The sequence below is a fragment of the Coregonus clupeaformis genome, unplaced genomic scaffold (assembly GCF_020615455.1).
Source record: "Coregonus clupeaformis isolate EN_2021a unplaced genomic scaffold, ASM2061545v1 scaf1266, whole genome shotgun sequence".
Lineage (NCBI taxonomy): Eukaryota > Metazoa > Chordata > Actinopteri > Salmoniformes > Salmonidae > Coregonus > Coregonus clupeaformis.
The window spans coordinates 12180-25000 of NW_025534720.1; the positions used below are offsets into that span (position 1 = coordinate 12180).

General features: G+C 47.4%; 1 protein-coding gene across 1 annotated transcript in view; it reads right to left on the reverse strand.

Moving 5' to 3' along the window:
- Positions 1-10872: 10872 nt before the first annotated feature.
- Positions 10873-12821, reverse strand: part of LOC123486551 (basic proline-rich protein-like) — a gene marked incomplete at its 3' end in the record, with an annotated part of 6913 nt that continues 4964 nt past the window's right edge. Inside the window, exon 2 of the mRNA XM_045217899.1 lies at positions 10873-12821. This exon is cut by the window's right edge and continues 294 nt beyond it. Within this exon, the coding sequence (XP_045073834.1) occupies positions 10873-12821 (1949 nt within the window).

Consider the following 12821-nt stretch of genomic DNA (forward strand, 5'->3'; position numbering starts at 1 on the left):
ATTTCTAAAAACATGTTTTCACTTTGGTATTGTGTGTAGATGGGTGAGAAAAAAACATTTATTTACTCAATTTTGAATTCAGGCTGTAACACAACAATAATAATATGCCATTTAGCAGACGCTTTTATCCAAAGCGACTTACAGTCATGCGTGCATACATTTTTTGTTGTTGTTGTGTATGGGTGGTCCCAGGGATCGAACCCACTACCCTGGCGTTACAAGCGCCGCACTCTACCAGCTGAGCTACAGAGGACCACATCAACATGTGGAATAAGTCAATATATAAAGTCAATACTTTCCGAAGGCACTGTAACTACCTAGCAAGATGACGAAGAAACAATTTAATTCACTCTCCGTAATCCCATACTGCCAGTGCCAGCCCATAGTCAAATGTTTAGCTAGCTAGCTAACGTTAGCATATTCTCTAGCTAGCACAACATACAGTGGGGCAAAAAAGTATTTAGTCAGCCACTATTTGTGCAAGTTCTCCCACTTAAAAAGATGAGAGAGGCCTGTAATTTTCATCATAGGTACACGTCAACTATGAAAGACAAATTGAGAAGAAAAAAATCCAGAAAATCACATTGTAGGATTTTTTATGAATTTATTTGCAAATTATGGTGGAAAATAAGTATTTGGTCACCTACAAACAAGCAAGATTTCTGGCTCTCACAGACCTGTAACTTCTTCTTTAAGAGGCTCCTCTGTCCTCCACTCGTTACCTGTATTAATGGCATCTGTTTGAACTTGTTATCAGTATAAAGACACCTGTCCACATCCTCAAACAGTCACACTCCAAACTCCACTATGGCCAAGACCAAAGAGCTGACAAAGGACACCAGAAACAAAATTGTAGACCTGCACCAGGCTGGGAAGACTGAATCTGCAATAGGTAAGCAGCTTGGTTTGAAGAAATCAACTGTGGGAACAATTATTAGGAAATGGAAGACATACAAGACCACTGATAATCTCCCCTCGATCTGGGGCTCCACGCAAGATCTCACCCCGTAGGGTCAAAATGATCACAAGAACGGTGAGCAAAAATCCCAGAACCACACGGGGGGACCTAGTGAATGACCTGCAGAGAGCTGGGACCAAAGTAACAAAGCCTACCATCAGTAACACACTACGCCGCCAGGGACTCAAATCCTGCAGTGCAAGACGTGTCCGCCTGCTTAAGCCAGTAAATGTCCAGGCCTGTCTGAAGTTTGCTAGAGTGCATTTGGATGATCCAGAAGAGGATTGGGAGAATGTCATATGGTCAGATGAAACCAAAATATAACTTTTTGGTAAAAACTCAACTCGGTCGTGTTTGGAGGACAAAGAATGCTGAGTTGCATCCAAAGAACACCATACCTACTGTGAAGTATGGGGGTGGAAACATCATGCTTTGGGGCTGTTTTTCTGCAAAGGGACCAGGACGACTGATCCGTGTAAAGGAACGAATGAATGGGGCCATGTATCGTGAGATTTTGAGTGAAAACCTCCTTCCATCAGCAAGGGCATTGAAGATTAAGCGTGGCTGGGTCTTTCAGCATGACAATGATCCCAAACACACCGCCCGGGCAATGAAGGAGTGGCTTCGTAAGAAGCATTTCAAGGTCCTGGAGTGGCCTAGCCAGTCTCCTGATCTCAACCCCATAGAAAATCTTTGGAGGGAGTTGAAAGTCTGTGTTGCCCAGCGACAGCCCCAAAACATCACTGCTCTAGAGGAGATCTGCATGGAGGAATGGGCCAAAATACCAGCAACAGTGTGTGAAAACCTTGTGAAGACTTACAGAAAACGTTTGACCTGTGTCATTGCAAACAAAGGGTATATAACAAAGTATTGAGAAACTTTTGTTATTGACCAAATACTTATTTTCCACCATAATTTGCAAATAAATTCATTAAAAATCCTACAATGTGATTTTCTGGATTTTTTTTTCTCATTTTGTCTGTCATAGTTGACGTGTACCTATGATGAAAATTACAGGCCTCTCTCATCTTTTTAAGTGGGAGAACTTGCACAATTGGTGGCTGACTAAATACTTTTTTTCCCCACTGTAGCTAGCTAGCTAGCTAAAGACACTGCACTAACTTGGCAGCTAACACAGGCGGCTGTTTTATGGAAACTATGTAATTAGAATGTCAATACTAGCTTCAGTGGTTAGCAAGCTTAGAGGAAGTATTTAGTGTTGTGTGCATTGCATTGCGTCTGAGCACTTAGCTAGCTACCATCCCATAGCCTACATAGCAGGCTATGTGATGGTTTCGTGCTCTCTGATTGGCTCAAAGTCAAGTTATTGGCCCTGACGAGCATTGTGATTCTACAAGTAGAAAAGGCAGGTTCGTCGCTTCCGGGTCGGCACGCACCAGGTACTGCTTTTGTTCTAGCAAGAGAAGGAAGGGCCTCCCACTGCGATAAGGACCTATCGGCAGCCTATTGGCAGTGAGATTCTCTGTGTGTTTCATACTTAACCCTTCCTGATAAAACAGCATCATGTGACTTATAACCCTAACCCTTCCTGATAAAACAGCATCATGTGACTTATAACCCTAACCCTTCCTGATAAAACAGCATCATGTGACTTATAACCCTTCCTGATAAAACAGCATCATGTGACTTATAACCCTAACCCTTCCTGATAAAACAGCATCATGTGACTTATAACCCTAACCCTTCCTGATAAAACAGCATCATGTGACGTATAACCCTAACCCTTCCTGATAAAACAGCATCATGTGACTTATAACCCTTCCTGATAAAACAGCATCATCTGACTTATAACCCTAACCCTTCCTGATAAAACAGCATCATGTGACTTATAACCCTAACCCTTCCTGATAAAACAGCATCATTTTTTTCCCAGAATTTTACAAAATATCCTACCCAATCACACACCTCAAATGTAATGTTATCAGAACTCCATTTACTGTAACGCCGCTGCCTGCCTCAGATGTTGTCGTAGTACAGTTATTCCAGGGATCTCTACCGGTCCTGAACGCCAATATCCCCCCATGCATATCCCCCATGCATATCCCCCTCCACGTATATTTGGCTAACAGCTAACGGAGGAAACCAAGAGCTCACACACCACAGCAGGCGCTGTATTCAAAGAACCAAGGTTACAGGATTATAGTGAACCGTTTCCAACACCTCAGCCTTAGCTGACACATACATTCTCAAGTACACATAGACACAGGCGCAATGCACACGCACACACACACACACACACACACACACCTCAGCCCTAGGAACTAATGGCCGTCAGGAACTAACAAAACCATGAACAGATGTAGGAAGATAATGAGTGTAACACGAACCCGGCGCACACTTCACTGTTGTTAGAGCCTAGCTGACGTTCAAAGTAATTATTACACCACAACTTTAATAGCCTACGTTCAAAGAAATGACACAATACACACACAGTCTCTCTTAAACACACACACACAGTAGATGTAGTCATTATTACACAATAACCAAACTCTGTTTCACCCATAGCCATCGGCCCTTAAATAGGCCAAAATGGAGAAAAGGTTAGAGGGAAATATATTTGTGCTTTTATTTATTTTTGAACATCCTGTGACATCCTGCTGATTTAAGCCCTACTGTATGTTACCTAATTGTAGGATACCTAATTGTAGTATAACTAATTGTAGTATTGTAGTAACTAATTGTAGAATATCTAATTGTAGGATACCTCATTGTAGAACACCTAATTGTAGGATACCTAATTGTAAGTCACTCTGGATAAGATTGTCTGCTAAATGACTAAAATGTCATATAAATGTACTGCTCCATTCATTTGGCAGCACCATGGGGAGAGAGATAGCCCTGACTCCCTCCCGCTGACTGTCTGTCCTCTGGCGCCCACCTCCAGTGTGTGTGTGTGTGTGTGTGTGTGTGTGTGTGTGTGTGTGTGTGTGTGTGTGTGTGTGTGTGTGTGTGTGTGTGTGTGTGTGTGTGTGTGTGAGAGAGAGAGAGTGTGTGTGTGTGTGTGTTTGTGTGTATGTGTTTGTGCATGTCTGTGTGTGTGTATGTGTGTGTGAACATACAGTACCGGTCAAAAGTTTTAGAACACCTACTCATTCAAGTGTTTTTCTTTATTATATTATTTATTTTTACTATTTCTTACATTGTAGAATAATAGTGAAGACATTAAAACTATGAAATAACTCATATGGAATCATGTAGTAGCCAAAAAAGTGTTAAACAAATCAAAATATATTTTATATTTGAGATTCTTCAAAGTAGCCACCCTTTGCATTGATGACAGCTTTGCACACTCTTGGCCAATCAGTTTGAGCCAATCAGTTTTGTTGTGACAAGGTAGGGGGGTATACAGAAGATAGCCCTATTTGGTAAAATATCAAGCCCATATTATGGCAAGAACAGCTCAAATACACAAAGAGACACTATAGTCCATCATTACTTTAAGACATGAAGGTCAGTCAATACGGAACATTTCAAGAACTTTGGAAGTTTCTTCAAGTGCAGTCCAAAAACCATCAAGCGCTATTACGAAACTGTCTCTCACCGCCACAGGAATGGAAGACCCAGAGTTACCTCTGCTGTAGCGGATAAGTTCATTAGAGTTACCAGCCTCAGAAATTGCAGCCCAAATAAATGCTTCACAGAGTTCAAGTAACAGACACATCTCAACAGGGCAGGTCTTCATTGTCGAATTGCTGCAAAGAAACCACTACTAAAGGACACCAATAAAAAGAAGAGACCTGCTTGAGCCAAGAAACACGAGCAATGGACATTACAAACACACCGGTGGAAATTTGTCCTTTGGTCTGAAGTCCAAATTAGAGATTTTTGGTTCCAACCGCCGTGTCTTTGTGAGACGCGGTGTGGGTGAACGGATGATCTCGGCATGTGTAGTTCCCACCGTAAAGCATGGAGGAGGAGGTGTTATGGTGTGGGGGTGCTTTGCTGGTGACACTGTCATGTGTGGACCATGTACACTGAACAACAATATAAAAACAACATGTAAAGTGTTGGTCCGATGTTTCATGAGCTGAAATAAAAGAGGCCAGAAATAAGCACAAAAAAAGTATTTCTCTCAAATATTGTGCACAAATTTGTTTACATCCCTGTTAAAGAGCATTTCTCCTTTGCCAAGATAATCCATCCACTGACAGGTGGGGCACATCAAGAAGCTGATTAAAAAGCATGATCATTACACAAGTGCACCTTGTGCTGGGGACAATAAAAGGCCACTCTAAAATGTGCAGTTTTGTCACACAACACAATGCCACAGATGTCTCAAGTTTTGAGGGAGCGCGCAATTGGCATGCTGACTGCAGGAATGTCCACCAGAGCTGTTGCCAGAGAATTGAATGTTAATTTCTCTACCATAAGCCACCTCTAATGTCGTTTTAGAAAATTTGACAGTACGTCCACCCGGCCTCACAAACGTAACCCATGTGTATGGCGTCGTGAGGGCGAGCGGTTTGCTGATGTCAATGTTGTGAACAGAGTGCCACATGGTGGAGGTGGAGTTAACACAATTGCATTTTATCGATGGCAATTTGAATGCACACAGAAACCATGACGAGATCCTGAGGCCCATTGTCGTGCCATTCATCCGCCACCATCACCTCATGTTTCAGCATGATAATGCACGGCCCCATGTTGCAAGGATCTGTACACAATTCCTGGAAGCTGAAAATGGCCCAGTTCTTCCATGGTCTGCATACTCACCAGACATGTCACCCATTGAGCATGTTTGGGATGTTGCAGTTCCCGCCAATATCCAGCAATTTCACACAACAATTGCAAAGGAGTGGGACAACATTCCACAGGCCACAATCAACAGCCTGATCAACTATATGCGAAGGAGATGTCGCGCTGCATGAAGCAAAATGGTGGTCACACCAGATACTGACTGGTTTTCTGATCCACGCCCCTACCTTTAAAAAAAAAAAAGGAATCTGTCACCAACAGATCTATATCTGTATTCCCAGTTCAAATCCAAATCCATAAATTAGGGAATCATTTATTTATTTCAATTGACTGATTTCCTTATATGAACTGTAACTCAGTAAAATCTTTAGATTATTCTAAACTGCTAGCCTTACACATACCAGTTTTAAGACATTTATTTTCTCTCAGAATAACAAGTCAAATCAAGTCCATTATGAGTAGATTTTTCCACAGGAAAAAAATTGAACATGAAAACAGAGGGAGGATAACTGTCTTGTCTGAAAGACGTCATGATGCACACACAATAACACACAATCGCACATAAACACGCACGCACACAGAAAAACACAGACACACCAGACACACTCATTCTCACACATGCACACACACAGACACACACACACACACACCACACACACAGGGTGAGAGAGCCTGTTACCCAAAAGCTTTACACTGTCTGACAGAGGAAACATCTGTTCATAAAACACCAACTCGTTCAATTTAGACATGGTCAAAAGAGGGCTTAGCACACAAACACACACAGAGAGACACTGACATTTCCTCATGCACATAGACACACACACACACACACACACACACACACACACACACACACACATTGTGATGCACAAACAATGACACACACATTCTCTTTCACATAGACATACTCTCACAGTACAGTGGCTTGCGAATGTATTGTCCCCCCTTTTGGCATTTTTCCTATTTTGTTGCCTTACAACCTGGAATTAAAATTGATTTTTGGGGGGTTTGTATCATTTCATTTACACAACATGCCTACCACTTTGAAGATGCAAAATAAAAATTTTTGTGAAACAATAACTTGAGCGTGCATAACTATTCACCCCCCCCAGTCAATACTTTGTAGAGCCACCTTTTGCAGCAATTACAGCTGCAAGTCTCTTGGGGTATGTCTCTATAAGCTTGGCACATCTAGCCACTGGGATTTTTGCCCATTCTTCAAGGCAAAACTGATCCAGCTCCTTCAAGTTGGATGGGTTCCGCTGGTGTACAGCAATCTTGAAGTCATACCACAGATTCTCAATTGGATTGAGGTCTGGGCTTTGACTAGACCATTCCAAGACATTTACAGTGGGGAAAAAAAGTATTTAGTCAGCCACCAATTGTGCAAGTTCTCCCACTTAAAAAGATGAGAGAGGCCTGTAATTTTCATCATAGGTACACGTCAACTATGACAGACAAATTGAGAAAAGAAAATCCAGAAAATCACATTGTAGGATTTTTAATGAATTTATTTGCAAATTATGGTGGAAAATAAGTATTTGGTCACCTACAAACAAGCAAGATTTCTGTCTCTCACAGACCTGTAACTTCTTCTTTAAGAGGCTCCTCTGTCCTCCACTCGTTACCTGTATTAATGGCACCTGTTTGAACTTGTTATCAGTATAAAAGACACCTGTCCACAACCTCAAACAGTCACACTCCAAACTCCACTATGGCCAAGACCAAAGAGCTGTCAAAGGACACCAGAAACAAAATTGTAGACCTGCACCAGGCTGGGAAGACTGAATCTGCAATAGGTAAGCAGCTTGGTTTGAAGAAATCAACTGTGGGAGCAATTATTAGGAAATGGAAGACATACAAGACCACTGATAATCTCCCTCGATCTGGGGCTCCACGCAAGATCTCACCCCGTGGGCTCAAAATGATCACAAGAACGGTGAGCAAAAATCCCAGAACCACACGGGGGGACCTAGTGAATGACCTGCAGAGAGCTGAGACCAAAGTAACAAAGCCTACCATCAGTAACACACTACGCCGCCAGGGACTCAAATCCTGCAGTGAAAGACGTGTCCCCCTGCTTAAGCCAGTACATGTCCAGGCCCGTCTGAAGTTTGCTAGAGTGCATTTGGATGATCCAGAAGAGGATTGGGAGAATGTCATATGGTCAGATGAAACCAAAATAGAACCTTTTGGTAAAAACTAAACTCGTCGTGTTTGGAGGACAAAGAATGCTGAGTTGCATCCAAAGAACACCATACCTACTGTGAAGCATGGGGATGGGAAACATCTTGCTTTGAGGCTGTTTTTCTGCAAAGGGACCAGGACGACTGATCCGTGTAAAGGAAAGAATGAATGGGGCCATTTATCGTGAGATTTTGAGTGAAAACCTCCTTCCATCAGCAAGGGCATTGAAGATGAAACGTGGCTGGGTCTTTCAGCATGACAATGATCCCAAACACACTGCCCGGGCAACGAGGAGTGGCTTCGTAAGAAGCATTTCAAGGTCCTGGAGTGGCCTAGCCAGTCTCCAGATCTCAACCCCATAGAAAATCTTTGGAGGGAGTTGAAAGTCCGTGTTGCCCAGCGACAGCCCCAAAACATCACTGCTCTAGAGGAGATCTGCATGGAGGAATGGGCCAAAATACCAGCAACAGTGTGTGAAAACCTTGTGAAGACTTACAGAAAACGTTTGACCTGTGTCATTGCCAACAAAGGGTATATAACAAAGTATTGAGAAACTTTTGTTATTGATCAAATACTTATTTTCCACCCTAATTTGCAAATAAATTCATTAAAAATCCTACAATGTGATTTTCTGGATTTTTTTTTTCATTTTGTCTGTCATAGTTGACGTGTACCTATGATGAAAATTACAGGCCTCTCTCATCTTTTTAAGTGGGAGAACTTGCACAATTGGTGGCTGACTAAATACTTTTTTTCCCCACTGTAAATGTTTCCCCTTAAACCACTTGAGTGTTGCTTTAGCAGTATGCTTAGGGTCATTGTCCTGCTGGAAGGTGTACCTCTGTCCCAGTCTCAAATCTCTGGAAGACTGAAACAGGTTTCCCTCAAGAATTTTCCTGTATTTAGCGGCATCCATCATTCCTTCAATTCTGACCAGTTTCCCAGTCCCTGCCGATGAAAAACATTGGTGTTCTCGGGGTGATGAGAGGTGTTGGGTTTGCACCAGACATAGCGTTTTCCTTGATGGCCAAAAAGCTCAATTTTAGTCTCATCTGACCAGAGTACCTTCTTCCATATGTTTGGGGAGTCTCCCACATGGCTTTTGGCGAACACCAAACGTGTTTGCTCATTATTCTCTTTAAGCAATGGCTTTTTTCTGGCCACTCTTCCGTAAAGCCCAGCTCTGTGGAGTGTACGGCTTAAAGTGGTCCTATGGACAGATACTCCAATCTCCGCTGTGGAGCTTTGCAGCTCCTTCAGGGTTTTCTTTGGTCTCTTTGTTGCCTCTCTGATTAATGCCATCCTTGTCTGGTCTGTGAGTTTTGGTGGGCGGCCCTCTCTTGGCAGACTTGTTGCGGTGCCATATTCTTTCCATTTTTTAATAATGGATTTAATGATCCTCCGTGGGATGTTCAAAGTTTCAGTACAGTAACTACAGAACAGCTCAGTACAGTATAGTTAACTACAGAACAGAACAGTACAGTACTGTATAGTTTAGTGAACTACAGTATATTACAGTACATTACAGTAACAGTTTAGTGAACTACAGTACATTACAGTAACAGTATATTGAACTACAGTACATTACAGTAACCGTTTAGTGAACTACAGTACATTAGAGTAACAGTATATTGAACTACAGTATATTACAGTAACAGTATATTGAACTACAGTATATTACAGTAACAGTATAGTGAACTACAGTATATTACAGTAACAGTATATTGAACTACAGTACATTACAGTAACAGTATAGTGAACTACAGTACATTACAGTAACAGTATATTGAACTACAGTATATTACAGTAACAGTATATTGAACTACAGTATATTACAGTAACAGTATAGTGAACTACAGTACATTACAGTAACAGTATATTGAACTACAGTATATTACAGTAACAGTATAGTGAACTACAGTACATTACAGTAACAGTATATTGAACTACAGTACATTACAGTAACAGTTTAGTGAACTACAGTATATTACAGTACATTACAGTAACCGTTTAGTGAACTACAGTACATTACAGTAACAGTATATTGAACTACAGTATATTACAGTAACAGTATATTGAACTACAGTACATTACAGTAACCGTTTAGTGAACTACAGTACATTACAGTAACAGTATATTGAACTACAGTACATTACAGTAACAGTATATTGAACTACAGTACATTACAGTAACAGTGCAGTTCCAGTAGGCTACACGTTAGGATACACCTTGAGAGAACAACAATTATTCATAGCCATGAATCTTGCCAGCAAATATCCCAACAAAGGCAGTCAGACAAAGAGAGGGAGGAAGCCAGACAGAATTTGCTAAAAGTATTTTTCCTTAAGGGAAATATTAATTACGTTTTTGCATCCATACAAAACTGTTGTTGTCTTCAGGGATTTCCCTCTCACTAAATCCCCCCCTCTGTTGGAAGAGGTTTAAAACCACAATTTGAAGAGCTTCTCACTGGCACAGCATCCAGCTAGCTCCTTAATACTCTGAGCGAGCGAGGAGTGTGTGTGTGTGTGTGTATATGCGAACCCCCCGCCGAGGTGAAACCCCCTCACCGACCGCCCACCCCTACCCATTCACCCCCCAATTTAAAATGCCCCTTGGATTAAGACAGAAAGTTGGCAGAGGTAGCGAGCGGCGCGTCGTTATTCGTAACGACTCTTCAAAGACTCTCTTTATTAGAAGAAGTAACCCTGGAGCCAGGCCAAAGGGTCCGGGAGAGGGTGAGGACCAACCCTGGTACGGTGGCTCTGAGGGGGCCAGGGAGGGGTCTGACAGGTGGCCAGGGAGGGGGAGGGGTCTGACAGGGGGCCAGGGAGGGGTCTGACAGGGGGCCAGGGAGGGGTCTGACAGGGGCCAGGGAGGGGTCTGACAGGGGGCCAGGGAGGGGTCTGACAGGGGGGCCAGGGAGGGGTCTGACAGGGGGCCAGGGAGGGGTCTGACAGGGGGGCCAGGGAGGGGTCTGACAGGTGGCCAGGGAGGGGGAGGGGTCTGACAGGGGGCCAGGAAGGGGTCTGACAGAGGGCCAGGGAGGGGTCTGACAGGGGGCCAGGGAGGGGTCTGACAGGGGCCAGGGAGGGTCTGACAGGTGGCCAGGGAGGGGTCTGACAGGGGGCCAGGGAGGGGTCTGACAGGTGGCCAGGGGAGGGGTCTGACAGGGGGCCAGGGAGGGGTCTGACAGGGGGGCCAGGGAGGGGGCCAGGGAGGGGGCCAGGGAGGGGTCTGAGAGGGGGCCAGGGAGGGGTCTGACATGGGGCCAGGGAGGGGTCTGACAGGGGGCCAGCGAGGGGTCTGACAGGGGGCCAGGGAGGGGTCTGACAGGGGGGCCAGGGAGGGGTCTGACAGGGGGCCAGGGAGGGGTCTGACAGGGGGGCCAGGGAGGGGTCTGACAGGGGGCCAGGGAGGGGGCCAGGGAGGGGAGGGGTCTGACAGGGGGCCAGGGAGGGGTCTGACAGGGGGCCAGGGAGGGGTCTGACAGGGGGCCAGGGAGGGGGAGGGGTCTGGCAGGTGGCCAGGGAGGGGTCTGACAGGGGGCCAGGGAGGGGTCTGACAGGGGGCCAGGGAGGGGTCTGACAGGGGGCCAGGGAGGGGTCTGACAGGTGGCCAGGGAGGGGTCTGACAGGGGGCCAGGGAGGGGGTCTGAGAGGGGGGCCAGGGAGGGGTCTGGCAGGTTGCCAGGGAGGGGTCTGACAGGGGGCCAGGGAGGGGGCCAGGGAGGGGGCCAGGGAGGGGTCTGACAGGGGCCAGGGAGGGGTCTGAGAGGGGGCCAGGGAGGGGTCTGAGAGGGGGGCCAGGGAGGGTCTGACAGGGGCCAGGGAGGGGTCTGACAGGGGCCAGGGAGGGGTCTGACAGGGGGCCAGGGAGGGGTCTGACAGGTGGCCAGGGAGGGGTCTGACAGGGGGCCAGGGAGGGGTCTGACAGGGGGCCAGGGAGGGTCTGACAGGGGGCCAGGGAGGGTCTGACAGGGGGCCAGGGAGGGGTCTGACAGGGGCCAGGGAAGGGTCTGACAGGGGGCCAGGGAGGGGCCTGGCAGGTGGCCAGGGAGGGGTCTGACAGGGGGCCAGGGAGGGGTCTGACAGGGGGGCCAGGGAAGGGTCTGACAGGGGGCCAGGGAGGGGTCTGACAGGGGGGCCAGGGGGGGGTCTGACAGGGGGCCAGGGAGGGGTCTGACAGGGGGCCAGGGAGGGGCCTGGCAGGTGGCCAGGGAGGGTCTGACAGGGGGGCCAGGGAGGGGTCTGACAGGGGGGCCAGGAGGGGTCTGACAGGGGGGCCAGGGAGGGGGAGGGGTCTGACAGGGGGCCAGGGAGGGGTCTGACAGGGGGGCCAGGGAGGGTCTGACAGGGGGGCCAGGGAGGGGTCTGACAGGGGGCCAGGGAGGGGTCTGACAGGGGGCCAGGGAGGGGTCTGACAGGGGGCCAGGGAGGGGTCTGAGAGGGGGCCAGGGAGGGGTCTGACAGGGGGCCAGGGAGGGGTCTGACAGGGGGCCAGGGAGGGGTCTGACAGGGGGCCAGGGAGGGGTTTGACAGGGGGCCAGGGAGGGGTCTGACAGGGGGCCAGGGAGGGGTCTGACAGGGGGCCAGGGAGGGGTCTGACAGGGGGCCAGGGAGGGGTCTGACAGGGGCCAGGGAGGGGTCTGAAAGGGGGCCAGGGAGGGGTCTGACAGGGGGCCAGGGAGGGGTCTGACAGGGGGCCAGGGAGGGGGGCCAGGGAGGGGAGGGGTCTGACAGGGGGCCAGGGAGGGGTCTGACAGGGGGGCCAGGGAGGGGTCTGACAGGGGGCCAGGGAGGGGTCTGACAGGGGGCCAGGGAGGGGTCTGACAGGGGGCCAGGGAGGGGTCTGACAGGGGGCCAGGGAGGGGTCTGACAGGGGGCCAGGGAGGGGTCTGACAGGGGGCCAGGGAGGGGTCTGACAGGGGGCCAGGGAGGGGTCTGGCAGGGGGGCCAGG